The 15,494-nt window shown below is 36.8% G+C and overlaps 1 protein-coding gene across 1 annotated transcript in view; it reads left to right on the top strand.

Annotated features, from left to right (window-relative positions):
* The window catches only part of LOC100772074 (solute carrier organic anion transporter family member 6A1-like), a 113,695-nt gene that overhangs the window by 47,850 nt on the left and 50,351 nt on the right, over positions 1-15,494 (top strand). The window contains exons 10-13 of the mRNA XM_027395993.1: positions 2,059-2,246; positions 8,830-8,894; positions 9,963-10,100; positions 11,288-11,403. Coding sequence (XP_027251794.1) covers positions 2,059-2,246; positions 8,830-8,894; positions 9,963-10,100; positions 11,288-11,403 — 507 coding nt within the window. The remainder of the gene's footprint in view (positions 1-2,058; positions 2,247-8,829; positions 8,895-9,962; positions 10,101-11,287; positions 11,404-15,494) is intronic.

Below are 15,494 nucleotides of genomic sequence, written 5' to 3'. Positions count from 1 at the left end.
GATCATTTTCAGTATTTTCTCTTTTACAATTCATTTCTTCAGCACTGGATTTTGTTGTACTTTTTGACCTTTTATGCTGTATGTCTGTTTTTATCCTTGCCTTGGTAGTTCAATAATCCAAGCAACCAGAGTGCTTCTAAGAGTAAAGACCAAAGTTTCTTAACATATTTTTACAATTAGCAATGTCTGTATTACTTACACTTCTCATCCCATCCTCACTTTTGTTGGTGTTTTTGGTTTTTCTCTGTGTAGCCCTGGCTGTCCTGAAACTCACTCTGTAGACCAGGCTAGCCCCACATTCACAAAGAACCAACCACCTTTGCCTCCTGAGTAGTGGGATCAAAGGCGTGTGCTCTGCCACCACCTGGCTCCATTCTGGTCTTTTGCTTTCTGCTTCTTTCACGTCATTTCTGCCCCAGCCCTCTCAGTGCTTGGTCACTGAACTTGTTAACCATATTCTGGAACACTGCTTCATAATTGACTGATTTTATTTTCTTAGCTGTAACATATGTCTAGATCACAATGTAACTTCCTTCCGTATGTTCTTTAAATTTCTTCTCACATAGTTCTCCATCATTTCTGCATCCTCTGGTTCTGCTAAGTAGAAAAGCATTTTTCCTGATACTGCCTGCAATTCCCCCTTGCCCTTTTTTCTTGATAATAACCACATATGCATCATATGCAATGTTCTTTCTTGTTCTCTAGTTGCCTTCCTAAGTAGAGAATTCTCTGAATGGCAAACAGGTTTCTCTTGTACTGTTTACAATATGTCCCCTAAAATCAAGCTGCTGTTCGGCACACAGCCATTTGGAAACTTGGGTGGAATGATAATTTTAGCTTGAGTATTTGAATATTTATGTTATTTAATGTGTCTAGTAATTCATCAGCTAGGTTGATGTGATTTTACACTCTCATTTTCTTAATCACTCAGAACCAGGCCATCTTTAATTTTCTTACTAGCAGTATTTTCACTTTGTTGTTGTTTCTCTGTTATGATTATTGTTTCATAGCTTAGGACATTTTAAATGGCCTAATAAATTTCTATATGATTTCTTTATCTCCATCCAACCACTGTGTAAGCATTTTGAGTGTGTGTGTGTGTGTGTGTGTGTGTGTGTGTGTGTGTGTGTGTGTGTGTGTATTTCTGCCTCTCTAGTTCTGGGATTACAAGTGCTGTTCTGTGTGCTCTTAAAAATATTTGGTTTCTGAGGCTATGTGTCTACTATGCTTAATAAAATCATATCCATCATAATTATACACAAAATAAAGTATTAACAACCTTACACAACCTTTCATAGTTGAGTAATTGTCCATATTTAAATATCAGCTAAAATTTAATTTTATTCATTACATTATCTTTGATTTTCCTTAATTTATATTTTTATACAATGATAAATTTAACATGAGTTGACTACTATTTCTTAAATTTGTGGAACTCTTGCTTATTTACAGCAATTATATATCCACAAACACACAAAAAGTAATTCACTGGCAGGTAAAATATCTCTGATTTTACAACTAATATTGCATTTCTAAATACTGTATGGCAGGTTTAAAATGAGAATATTCATTGAATTTGACATTCTTAGCTGGATGCCTTTAATCCCTGTACTCTGGAAGCAGGAGCAGCCAGACCTCTGTGAGTTCAAGCCCAGCCAGGGTTACAAAGTGAGATCCTGTCTAAGTAATGCTGAGAACAGGAGAAATAGTGTTCTCCAGGGAAGAACACACTAGCTAGCTATTAATGGTCATCCCTGAAAACAGTGTACTGTAATAGTATACAGACTGAGCAAGTTACACTTATGGGTATGCATATATAAGTATATAAGCAGTATTTGTATATGTAAGTTCATATTCAATGTATATAATATATAGCAATAATTAAAGAAAAAGCTATGGATTTGACAGGGGGATACATGGAAGAGTTTAGAGAGGGTAAAGGAAGGAGAAAATAATACGATTATATTTCAATCTTAAAAATTATTAAAGAAAACAAGCAAAACCCTATTGTCTCCTGTCTGTTTCTTAAATACTGTTTTTTATGTTCAATATTCATAGACATACTACAACTGTTCTTGCATTAAAGAAGGATTGACAACTGCAGATATTGAAGGTGATTTTGTTGATGCCTTCCCTGGAAAATGTAATACCAGGTGTTTTAAATTACCTTTGTTTTTTGCTTTTTTCTTTTCTGCGATTGCTTTTTCTAGTGCATCTAATATACCAATCATCTTGACTATCCTCCGGTGAGTATATAGTACTTATAATTATACATTTAGTACATAAGAATTATCCATTCATAAATAGTTCATATCGCTACAGCAAAAGCTTTTCTGTGATTTAAAGTAGTAAATGAAGAGGGAAAATATTTTTGTTGTTGTAATGTGTGTATAAGTTTAATTTTCCCTTGTTCTTGTTTATTTGCCTCACTTGTGTAGATGTTATGTTTAGTTGTACTTTAATTTAAAATTAAGTATACACAGTTTTGGAATTGCACATATTACTCTCTAACATTATTTAGAATTATTTAGAAAATGTAGTTATTCATGCATCAGTAACAAAATAAATTTAGTACAAACCATAGACTACACCCACTTTGTATAACACATGAAGAATCCACAAATGGGAAAATTTTAACTGTAGCATAGATGTATGAAGTTGATCCATTGGTATGGGTATTTGTCTCTACATTTGACATTCACGTGTTCTTTCAGAATATGTAAACTCCACCAAACATTCATCTTTATTCTAAGAACAGAACAAATGGACATTACTCTAAACGTGTTTTTTCAAGTATCCAGTAAAATCCATCCAGCAAAACCAACCAACAAACAAAAAACAATACTTCATTCCTGGCATCATCTCAATTATCTGTGGAGTAAAAGTAGAGACAGAAGTACATGAAATATCCTACCAAGCATATGGTTATGATGGGGACAAGCAGCGTGGAGAATAAGAAGAAACTAGAGAGGAGAGAAAGTGTGGTGATATTTTGCTTATGATCTAATAAATGTTGCCTGAAGATCAGAATACAGAGCTAAGCCACTAATTAGCCACACACCTAAGCCACTAATTAGGCACACACACATACTAATCCATGAGTTACTCACACAACTAAGCCACTAGTTAGCCATAGATATTAGGATAGATGTCAGGTAGTGGAGGCCATACTTTTAATCCCAGCACTTGGGAGACAGAGGCAGATGGATCTCTATGAGTTCAAGGCCACCCTGAACTACATGCGAGTGAATCAATCTAAAAGAAAACAGAGATCACACCTTTAATCTCAGCCTTAGAGAGGAATATAAGGCTGGAATACAAGAGCTCAAAGAAATCTGAGATTTTTGGTGCAGAGAATTGCAGTGTGTGGTCACTCTGAGGACAGGATAGCCTCCCCCCACATTTGGTAGAGGTAAGAACTCTCTAGGGGCTTGGCTGCCTTTTTTTTTTTTTTTGATCTGCAGCTTGAACTCCAATATCTATCCCTGGGATTTTATTAATCATGCTATAAGAAAATAGGGATGGGGTTGGTCAAAACGTATCATATGCATAATGAAATTCTCTACATTAGACAAAGAGAATTGATGATATGCCTGTTTTGATTTCGTTTTGCATTGTTGTAGTTCATGTGTTTTGGTGGACAGGGTCTTCTTGAATAACCACAGTTTGCCTCAATGCTGTCCTCTTCCTCAACCTTTTTGGTGCTGGGATAACACTCAAATGGGCAATTGATAGGATAGTTTGAAAGTGGGAAGGAAAATGGAGTTAAAGGGAAAATGGACAAAAAAAGAAAGAATGTAATAGTGATATTTAGACATAATATGATAGAGCATTTTGGGGAAAATATTTAGCTTTGTTAAAAGGGTGAGAATTGTCAGTTTGTTTGAATATGGAGAAATCTCAGAAAATATTCAGACTTTTCATTTAGGTGACCAAAGGAAGGATAACTCTAAACTAAACTATAAAATTCAAGGAAGTGAAAATGCAAAAGAACCCATACTTGAGTTAGTGAAATGCTTCAGTGGGTGTAGGTACACTTTCTACCATGTCTGAGGGCTCCAGTTCAGTCCCATGAACTCACATGGTTGAAGTAAAAAAAAAATAAACAAAAATAAACAAACAAACAAAACACCTCTTGAAAGTTTTCCTCTGCCCTTTGCTGCATCGCTCCCTCCCATTAGAAGATATGTCATGTTCACAGTTGATTAGAATTGATATTGGGGACATGACCATTCTACCAAATACAGCCTAAAATTCATAACACTTTCCATCAATACATTCTATTGTCACTCTTCATAAGACAAGGGAGAATTCTAAAATTCACACATAAATATGAAATCTGACTAGCTAAAATAGTGATGAACACAAAAGTATATGCTAGAACTATATACACCTTCAAATTATACTGCTAAATCATAGCCACAAAAACACCTTGACACTAGCATAAAGGTCAATATGTATAGTAATGGAAGAGAATACAGGACCCCTAAATAAACCCACACAGCAAGAGCCCTCTGATTTCAACAAAGGTATACCAAATTTATGTTGCAGAAACTGATGTCTCTATTGAATACAGCCTCTTCAACAGACTCTTACGGGACATCAAGGGAATCAGAGAGAGGATGTTGGGGTAGAGATAAGATGGTGGAACAGAAAGTGAATATATTGTATACTCAGACACCATTATTTTGTACAATTTGTATATATAGCAAAACATATTTTCTTATAGGCATATACCTATAAATCCAGCACTCAAGAGGCAGAGATAGGTGGATATTTGTGAATTCAAAGCTCAACCTGATCTATATGGTAAATTTCAGGCCAGCCAGAGCTACATAGTGAGAACTTGTCTTAAAACAAATTAAGACAAAACAAGAAAGAAAGAAAAATAAAAATGAAGAAATATTAACTAACACATGTTGCTAATGTACTCATTAAAGAATATAGCTTGCAATCTATGAAGAGTGGGGTAATTCAAAGACATGTAGTTTTTAATCTGTGAATTTACATAAATACAGTATTGCAAAGAGATGGAGAAGGGTGGGAGAAGAGAGAGGAGCATGAGGAGCAGCTCCAGTAAATGAGGGCAGGTATAGAAGCATAGAGTTTCCTGTGCTGTTTCTGCTTTGTCTTGTTCTGCTCTCCAGAGAATGCATTCAAATTTATATTTAAAAGTCCCCAAATGAAGGCGTTTTGGAGAGCCTAATGAAAATGAGAGCCAAAGACATGAATTATGATGTCACTAATCACGAATATGGGAAACCAGGATTGTGTGGTGGGATAGATATAATAAAGCAAGCTTGTATCTATGGAAAGTAACTGCAAAGATTATCAATTATTATTATAATTCAAAGGAAATATCTTTCAAATCACAGAGTCAAAGAACTAAAGTACAGAGTGTGTAGACAAGAACGGAGCCCATTCTTAATGCAGGCCTAACTAGTAATAACCCATAACCAAACAATGATCTTAGCTTGAGGATTTAGGAAAATGAATTTGAACTAAGCCTTAAAGTACGGAAGGTGATGATTTTCCAGGAAATCAGCAATGCGCATGAAGATGTTGGCGGTGGGGGTGGGGTGCTGCATTTCAATACAGAGAACAAGGAGGAAGGGTGGGAAATTTGGAAGAATTAGTATAGAATGAACTTGATAGTATCAGACTAAAGATTTCTGGCTGTTCTTGCTTTCCTCAGATCTAGAGGGTATGCTAGCAACAGCTGGGAAGATTCTTAGTATTAGGCCATAAAGAAAAGAAAATTTCATTGGCATAATGACTATTGAGAGATAACTTGGGAAGTTGTACCTTTCTTTTCCTGTAGGTGACACAGTTATAGGGTAGCCAGTAGCCCTTGGCTGAGGATTGTAGTGAAAGAAGAAAACAGTCACGCCCAGAAAGGTCTCCTTGGGGAATGGCCTTGAGACATTTCTTCCCCACACTTCCATTTATTGAAGCTGAGAATACTAGGGGACCAATGGATTTTGTACAAGACAGAAACTTATGTTTGGGATAACTGCCTTGTAAAAAACATGTGGGCTAAGAATGCAAATATTACAGCTCATAGGGCTAACAGGAGCACCCTCCTACATTAGGAAGAGCACAAGTTTCCAGTTGGTTTCATGAGTTTCGAAGCATCACACTGTAACTTTACTGATCACACAGAACATTTAAAGATGTGTTCACCTTGGCTAAAACAGTCTTAATCACTAAAAGCTGACTTTTTAGATATGACCATTAATCACTTCTCCTCTGTCTCCCTTCTTCCCTTCCCTCCCTTGTCTGTGCATACAAGTGCCATGGCATGAGAGGGGAGGTCAGAGACAAGCTTTCTGGACCTGGTTCTGTCCTTCCACCATGTGGCACCGAAAGTGCCTTCGCCCGCTGAGTCCTCCCTCCAACCCCTATGCCTAAAGTTTGATGCAGTTACGCTGAAAACCTAGAGAAGTCACTCAGCTTTCCACTTACTTCTGTGTCTCAGGAAGATGTTTGAAATAAAGAATACATAAAAATTTCTTACTAATTGTACTTGTAAACATGCATTGGTTCAGAAAGAAATTCTGTCATACTACATACATGTAAGAAAACTTCTACATAGGCAGGACAGTGGTGGCACACTCCTTTAATCCCAGCACTTGGGAGGCAGAGGCAGTTGGATCTCTGTGAGTTCAAGACCAGCCTGGTCTACAAGAGCTAGTTTCAGGACAGGCTCCAAAGCCACAGAGAAACCCTGTCTCAAAAAAGCAAAACAAAACAAAAAAACAACAACAAAAAACCCTTCCACATTAAATGACACACAACACTTTATGGCAATTAAGCCCATTCCCAACACTTTTAACTCTGTATAAAAACCTTTGAACTATAATTTTGCCTCTGAAATACATCAGCTATTTTTAATCTCTAATCAATCTACTTGCCAAAAAATCTATCTTATATTTATAGAAAAATCAAATTGCTGGCTGAGAATTGGTCATTTTAAATTTTCTATTAGTAAGAATTTGGGTAAACATATACTGGACCAGGACAATATGGGTAGAATTAAGCTGAGTTTTTGAAATGTCATAAAATTCAGTGCTGCATTTTTAAAAATGAGACATTTTGTAAAGTGTTAGTTTTAATCCAAGGAAAGGAAAAACAAAGGAACTTTACAAAGTGCTGATTTAAAATACAGCTCTGCACCATTTGTCTTCAACAGATATTTGATTTAATCAAGAAAAACAGAGTTCCTCTTGTTTATTTTCAGCATTCTTATACAGAAATGTATATAAAGAATTTTAGTTGTCTTTGCCATTTATTCTTTTCTTCTTCCCAACAAGCCCCTCCCACCTTTAAGACTTTTCTCTGTGTGATTTGTTAATTGAGTTGTTTGCTTCAGTGTGGGTGGACTTCCCCTGTTTACAATGTTGTAATGTTGATTTTCATTTACTTCTAGTATTGACTATAACAATGGTACCACAGGAAAAAGGGCACGCTCAGAAATTAGCACTATTTAAGTAAAGTCCAAAGCCACAGAGAAACCCAGTCTCGAAAAACAAAACAAAAACAAAAACAAAAACAAAAATGTAAAGTTGAATAAAGTTGCAATTAAATGCAGGTTGGATATAAGGAACGCCATTGCAAGTTGTGGTATTCAGCCACCTCACACTCAAATGAGTGAGAGGAAGAAAAAGACACATGTAAGGAGCTCTCTTCCTGTGACACCCAGGCACCCTGAGTAACCATGGGGAAGAAGCCCGAGGACAGGGAATTGACTTCACCTTTTTCCTTCATCCAAACCTCCAAGTAGGTAGAACCCACTCAAAAGCCTGGAAGTTAAAGGTTGTCTTACCAATATAGTATATGGAGTGCAGAATCCATAGCAATCACCAACTAAGAAACTATAGCCCTTTCTAGCAAAAACTGTCTTATGCCATCCTAGAGCCTTCATCCAGCAGCTGATGGAAGTAGAAGCAGACACCCACAGCTAAACACTGAACTGAACTGGAATCCAGTTGCAGAGAGGGAGGAGTGATGATCTAAGAGGCCAAGACCAGGCTGGTGAAACCCACAGAAACAGCTGAGCTGAACAAGGGGGAGCTCATGGTCCCCAGATTGATAGCTGGGAAACCAGCATAGAACTGATCTAGACACCATGCACGTGGGAGTTAGTAAGAAGGCCACGGAAATCTATGGGGCATCTTGTAGTAGATCAGTACTTGCCCTTAGCATAGGAATGGACTTTGGGAGCCCATTCCACATAGAGGGACACTCCCTGAGCCTAGACACATGGTGGAGGGCCTAGGCCCTATCGCAAAAGATATGACAGACTCTGAAGACCCTTCCCCCATGGAAAGCCTCGCCCTCCCTGGGGAACAAAAAGTATATGGGATAGGTAGGGTGGGGGGGGGGAGAGGGAACTGGGATTGACATGTAAAACAATCTTGTTTCTAATTTAAATTTTAAAAATGGAAAAAACATATTTTAAAAAGAAAATTCGGAGTGGACTTTACAAAGATGAAACCAATTCTAAACCATCCTGTGCCTGACAGCCTGAGGAAAGGTGGGCTGAGAAGCAGAGACTGCAGGTGGATATGACTCATGCAATTCTTTCTCTTGGGAGGAATGAAGAACTGGGAATGAATGAAGAAAGGGCTAAAAGGAAAGATCTACACTATGTCTATAGGCCAAATGGAACTTTTGTCAACTAGCTAAAAATTGGTAGAAAAATTATGTAATATGTAATATATTTAATAATCTATAATTCATAAATATAATACATAATTTATATTTATATGTAAAATATAAAACTAGCATGTGCCACTTATTGGTAATATCTTTGTTATTTGCTTTCAGAACTTTACCTCCCAATTTCAAGTCACTGGGCATGGGTGTGACCTACACAACTTTGAGATTATTTGGTATGTATTTTCAGATATGTTTAATGTATCAAATTGTTCATATTTATATCTAAATTCCCTTATGTGTTATTTAAAATTACAAGTATTTAGTAATGTAAAATAACACAAAAATGTGACTAGGAGATTACTTTTGGAAAACTTAGGAGCCAATTAAATATGGAGAAAAAATACGTGAAATAAAAGCCATCCTGTTAAACAAAAATATGCATCGATTATGTTGTGTCAGCTGGAGCCATGCACTTGTACCTATGTATCTTCATCGTCCCACAAAAGTGGATCTGATAGATCACATAAAGCATCTATACTCACAGTGATTTCACACTACTTATATGCTTGAGAAGTCCCCACATGAAATTTATATAAAAAGCTTTCATCACCAATGATTCTTAATGTGATGTATCTATGGATTTAATTACTACAAGATCAAATTGGATTTTGGGGGACTTATCAAAGCCATTCCAAACCCACGGTGGTATTTTTTGACTAACTTGATGTTTTACAGGCCTGTGAAAGTAGCACAGCTATTATGTTCATGTTTGCAACAGCTGTGTTATGTTCAAAGGACAGTGTTTTACCACTGTCCTTCCCATCCTCTGGCTCTTACATTCCTCCAGTCCCCTCTTCTATAACATCCTCCAAGCCTCTGAAAAGAGGAGAGTCATAGAGATGTCACATCTATGGCCGAGCACTCACAGTCAAATATTCTCAGCACTTTGAATACAAGCCTGCATTAACACCTAATAGGAAGTTTCTCTGATGCAGATCAGGGGCCGCACAAATCTATGGAAATAAATGGTATTTAGAATGCAATTTTCCAACATAACTATTTAGAAACACAACATCAATATTTTCTTTTCTAGGTCATATGAAGTTTGTATAATGTAGGGATCAGGATATTGATTGCTCAGGTTATGAGCCAATCAATGTATATTACAGAATTTAAGTAATTTGATTAGAGGATCGTGTGTGTGTGTGTGTGTGTGTGTGTGTGTGTGTGTGTGTGTGTGTTAAACTGGTCAATAGTGTTTTTTTTTTATAAAGAACTTGTAATCATTTATTATTTTTTAGGATCCGTCCCCGGACCAATACTTTTTCGAATAACAGCAAATAGTTCTTGTATTTACTGGGATATTAATCAATGTGGAATTAGAGGACGTTGTTGGATCTATAATAAGGCGAGAATGGTCTACATATTGTTGGGACTATGTAAGTGATGTGAATTATACAAATTTAAGTAAATAAAAATGATTTTAGGATTTGCAATTGTTTACAACAACAAAATAATTTACCATGAGTAAATACTCCAATCAAAGGCTTATACAACTGTGCAGGAATTATTTTATAAACTTATACCCACTGGAGAACTCTGAAATATATTCCTACATTAGAAAGGGATAAAAGAAGATTACTGTAGAGAGAAACAACAGAAGATAGTCAGGAAACAGTAAACGAACAAAAGATAAATTCAGAAGAAATGGAAAACACCAGAACCAATTAGAAATTCAAAGCTAACAAAGGTAACACCATCTAGTAAATCTGCAAACCAACCAATTGATGATGGCAATTGGTCATTATATACCAAAGATACTATTTTTTTCTGAGAAAAGAAAACTTGTCTCTCTGATAATATGGATAAAATGAACAAGATAGATTTCACGTATGCTATTCCATTTTGATTGCTATAAAAACAGTTGAATCTGGTATTTTATAATGAAGTTTATTTAGTCCATAGTTTGGGAGTTTCAAATTACAAATAGGACTATAATTTTGGAAGGGCCTTTTGGCTGCATCAGATCATGCTACCTGACATGACTTCTGAAACCTGAGGTTAGAGAGCTATCACATTAAAAGACAGGAAGCTAGAAAACCCAGAGCTCAGGCTCACTGCTACCTTTGGAAGGAATCAAGGTCAATTAACCTGTAAAGTCCATGTCACTAGTATTCTCAATGGGTCTCCATGGTGCTCTCCCTCTTATAAGACTCATCACCATGGTCTTAGAACAACAGCATAAAGCTTCCAAGGCATGAACATCCAATCTGCCAAAATCCACGTCTAACCTCTGAGATCTGTGATCTTCTAATGTAAAATGTAATAATGGTGACAAACACAGGATAAGTATGCTTAGTCTAAGAGATGTCAGAGGCTGGAGGGAGGAGTACTGAGGCCCTGGGGAAGCCTGAAATCTGGCACAGCAGACACAATCTGAAAGCTCAGACCTGAACATGAAAATTTTTATAAGCACTTTAAAATATTTAACATAATATTAATTTTCATAATTGGGGAATTAATACTTGCAGAAATAAATTGTACCTTTTCTTCAGATAAATGGCATTCTTTCAAAAACTTTTGTTAAAATATAGTTATATTATAAGTACTATTTTTTTTAACTCAGGTAGTGCTTGCAAATTGGCCACAACCTTCCTTGTTTTTTCTGCAATTAATAAATATGATCTTATAGTAGCTGAAAATTCTGAGAATATGGCCCTGAATGAAAAGAAATCAAAAGAAACTAAAAAAGGAAAAAAATAATTTCTGATTTCTTCAATGGTAAGAACTTTATATTTTTCATTTGTCTATGGAATATCATATTGATAACTTTTAAAATAATAGTAATATACTTACATTTTAAATCATGCTTATATGATTCCCACAAGTTTTATTATGAGCATAAAATATAGTCTGTTTTAAGATTGCTGAAGATATTTTGAAACATACACTTAGTCCTTTTCTTTTTAACTCATAAGAAATTCCAAGTAGTGATAAATGCCTTTAATCCCAGCACAGCAGTTGCAGGTGAACCCTGACTTCAAGACCAGCCTGGTCTATAGAGTGAGTTCCAGGATAACCATGACTACACAGAGAAATCCCATTTCCCCAAACCAGAAAAATGAAAAAAAAAAAAAAGAAACATATAGACTCAAATAAAAGTACACACACACACACACACACACACACACACACACACACACAATCGCATCATATAGTTCCAATTATATAAAATATCTAAAAATCTGTAGCAGAGAAAAGGGGGTTGGGTGACATTTAAAAGCACAGGCTGCTCTTCTAGAGGTTCTGAGTTCAACTCTCATTACCTCAAAACCATCTATAATGAAATCTGATGCCCTCTTCCAGCATGCAGGAGTACAAGCAGATGGAGCACTCATACAAATAAATAGATCTTTTAAAATGTTATAGGTCTTTTTTTCCTCATTTACTGAAAACAGATGCTTTTCTCATACAATGTATTCTGATTACAGTCTCTCTTCCTTCACCTCCTCCCAGTTTATTCCCACCTCTCCTCCAGGCCATTTGCATGCTTTTTCTATCTGTCATTAGAAAATAACAGGCTTCTAGCAGACAACAACCAAGCATGACAAGGCTGGCCAAGGCAACCCAACAGAAGGAAAAGAGACCCATAGCAGGCACGAGAATCAGAGATCCATTTCTTCAAATACTTGGGAGTCCCATAAAAACACTAAGCTGAAGCTGTAACCTGAGCAGAGGACCTGGAGCAGACCCAAGTAGGCCCTCTGCTTGCTGCTTCAGTCTCTTTGAGTTCTTATCAGCCTTGCCAGTTGATTCAGAGAGCCTTGTCCTTCGTAGTGTCTTCCATCCCCTCTGGGTCTCCCATTCTTTCCTTCTCTTGTTCTGCAAGTTTGCCAGAACTCTGAAGAGAGGGATGTTATGGAGACGTCACACTGAAAGCTGTTTCAAGAACTCTTTCTCTCTACATAAAGCCTGGCTGTGGGTCTGAGCATGTTTTTGTAGGCTGCAGGAGCGAGCTTCTCTGATGATGACTGGAGAAGGCACTGGCCTTTGAGTATAGCACAATATCATTTGGAGGCATTTTGCTGAGTTTTTTTCTTTACAGTAGTAGTATTTGGGTTTATCCTAGGTCTCTGGGTTATCTAAAGTCTGGTTCTTAGTCACCCAAACAGCGTTGGGTATGAGTTATGGCTCATGGAGCGGGCTTTACGTCAAATAACACATTGGTTGGCTGCTCCCACAAGTTCTGTGCCACCATTGCCTTAGCATATCTTGCAGGCAAGACATGCTGTATGTCAAAGGTTCTGTGACTTGAGTGGTGCTACATTTCTCTTTTGGTTGCCTACAGAGTACCTTCCCACAACAAAGAGACTAGTATGTATGGGTGAAGGCTCCTTATAAGCACCTGCTGGACTTCTCCATGTTCAATAAGTTCTGTGGGTACTGTCCTTGGTGATGGGGTCCTGCTGAAAGAGGCCCATTGTCTTAGCAACAGCCTGGATTGTTTGTGAATTTCCACTGGACCCCTTTGGTCAACAACTCAATGGAGTACAGCACATTTCTGATACTGGAAGCCTTATCTGAGACAAGAGATGGTCTTTTGTATTCCACCCTCCCCCCCCACCAGGGGAGGCCTCATTTGGATCAACTTCATACATATTAGGGAGTTTTGATTGCACTATGTTTCCATACCATTCCTCAAATGCTCATCAATTCTAGCTGTCTCTCTTCACATTAACTCCTTTAACCTGGTCACTGCTCCCACTCCCCACTTGATCTTTATGTTCCCATCAACACCCACCCCCAGTCCACCCATAAAATCTGTGCTCCCTTCCCAGGGAGATCCATGTGTTTCCCCCTTTCACTTCCTCTATACAAGACCTCTTTGGGTCTATGGATTGTAAGTTGATTATCATTTATTTAATGGATAATAACCACATATAAGTGAATACATACCATATTTACTTTTCTGGGTCTGGGTTATCTCACTCGGGATTTTTTTTTCTACTATGATCCATTTGCCTGCTAATTTAGGGATGTCATTTTTTTCTACAGCTGGGTAATACTCCATTGTGTAAAAGCAATACATTTCTTTATTCGTTCTTTTGTTGAAGAACATCTAAGTTTTTTTCCAGTTTCTGGCTATTATGAATAAAGCAGCAGTTAACATGGTTGAGGAAATGCCCTCGTGGTAGAATGAAGTATCTTTTGGGCATATGCCCAAGACTGATTCAGCTGGATCTTGAAGTAGATCCATTTCCCATCTTTCTGAGTATACAGATTTCCATAGGGGCTGTACAAGTTTGCACTCCTACCATCAGTGAACATTTATCAAATGTGTTATTGACATTAACCATTATGAGAGGTGTAAGATGGAATCTCAGAGTCATTTGACTTGCATTTCCCTGTTGACTAAGGATGTTGAACATTTCTTTTGTTTCTCAGTCCTCTGAGTTTCCTCTATTGAGGATTCTCTTTTTAGATCCATACCTCATTTTAATTACATTATTTAGGGTTTTGGTACTGTTTCTTGAGTTCTTTGTATATTTTGATATTAGTCCTCCACTGGACATGAGTTGGTAAAAATATTTTCCCATTCAACAGGCTGATGCTTTGTCCAAATGAAGGTACACTATGCTTTACAGAAGTTTTTCAGTTTCATGAGGCCTCATTTATTAATTGTTGATCTTACTGCCTAAGCTACTGTTGTTCTGTTCAGGAAATTGTTTCCTGTGTCAGAATGTTGAAGGCTTTTTCTCTCCCTTTCTCTTCCATCAGGTTCAATATATCTGGCCTTAAGTTGAGGTCTTTGATCCATTTTGAGTTGAGTTTTGTGCAGGGAAATAAGTATGGATCTATTTGCATTATTCTACATGTAGATATCCAGTTTGAACAGTATTATTTGTTGAAGATACTGTGTTTTTTCCAGTGTGTATTTCTGGCTTCTTTGTCAAACCTCAGGTGTTCATAAGTGTGGTGATTTATGTCTGGGACTTCAGTTAGATTCCATTGATCAATGTGTCTATTTTATGTGAATACCTTGTGATTTTTATTCCTGTATCTCTGAAGTTCAAATTGAAATTGGAAATAGTAAGGTCTCCAGCAGTTCTTTCATTGTACAGGATTATTTTAGTTATCCTGGCTTTGTTTGTTTGTTCATTTGTTTGTTTTCCATATGAAGCTGAGAATTTTCAAGTTCTGTGAAGAATTGTCTTGTAATTTTGATGGGGATTACACTGAATCTATATATTGCTTTTGGTAGGAAGGCCACTTTTATGATGTTAATCCTACTAATCTGTGATCATCAGAGATCCTTTCATCTTCTGATGCCTTCTTCAAATTCTTTCTACATAACTTTAAGTTTTCAATCTTATAAGTCTTTCACTTTGGTGAGAAGTACCTAAAGATACTTTATGTCATGTGAGGCCACTGTGAAAGTTATTATTTCCCTTATTTCTTTCTCAGTACATTTCTCATTGGCAAATAGAATAGCTACTGACATTTTCCAGCTAATTTTGTAGTCAGCCACTTCTCTGAAGGTGTTTATCAGCTGTAGGAGTTTGTGGTGGAATTCTTAGGGTCACTTATGTATACTATTATGTCATCTGCAACAATGATACTTTGTCTTCTATCTTTCCAATTTGTATCCCCTTGATCTCCTTTAGTTGTCTTATTACTCTAGCTAAGACTTCAACTATTAAATTAAATATGTGTGAAAAAAGTGACCAAACTTCACTTGTTCCTGATTTTAGTAGAATTGCTTTAAATTTCTCTCCATTTAATCTGATGTTGGTTATGGTTTCTATAAACTACCTTTATTATCTTGAGCTATG

Source organism: Cricetulus griseus, chromosome 2 (genome assembly GCF_003668045.3).
Source record: "Cricetulus griseus strain 17A/GY chromosome 2, alternate assembly CriGri-PICRH-1.0, whole genome shotgun sequence".
NCBI lineage: Eukaryota > Metazoa > Chordata > Mammalia > Rodentia > Cricetidae > Cricetulus > Cricetulus griseus.
The sequence above is the reverse complement of the archived record's forward strand: the minus strand, read 5'-3'. Positions and strand labels throughout refer to the sequence as shown.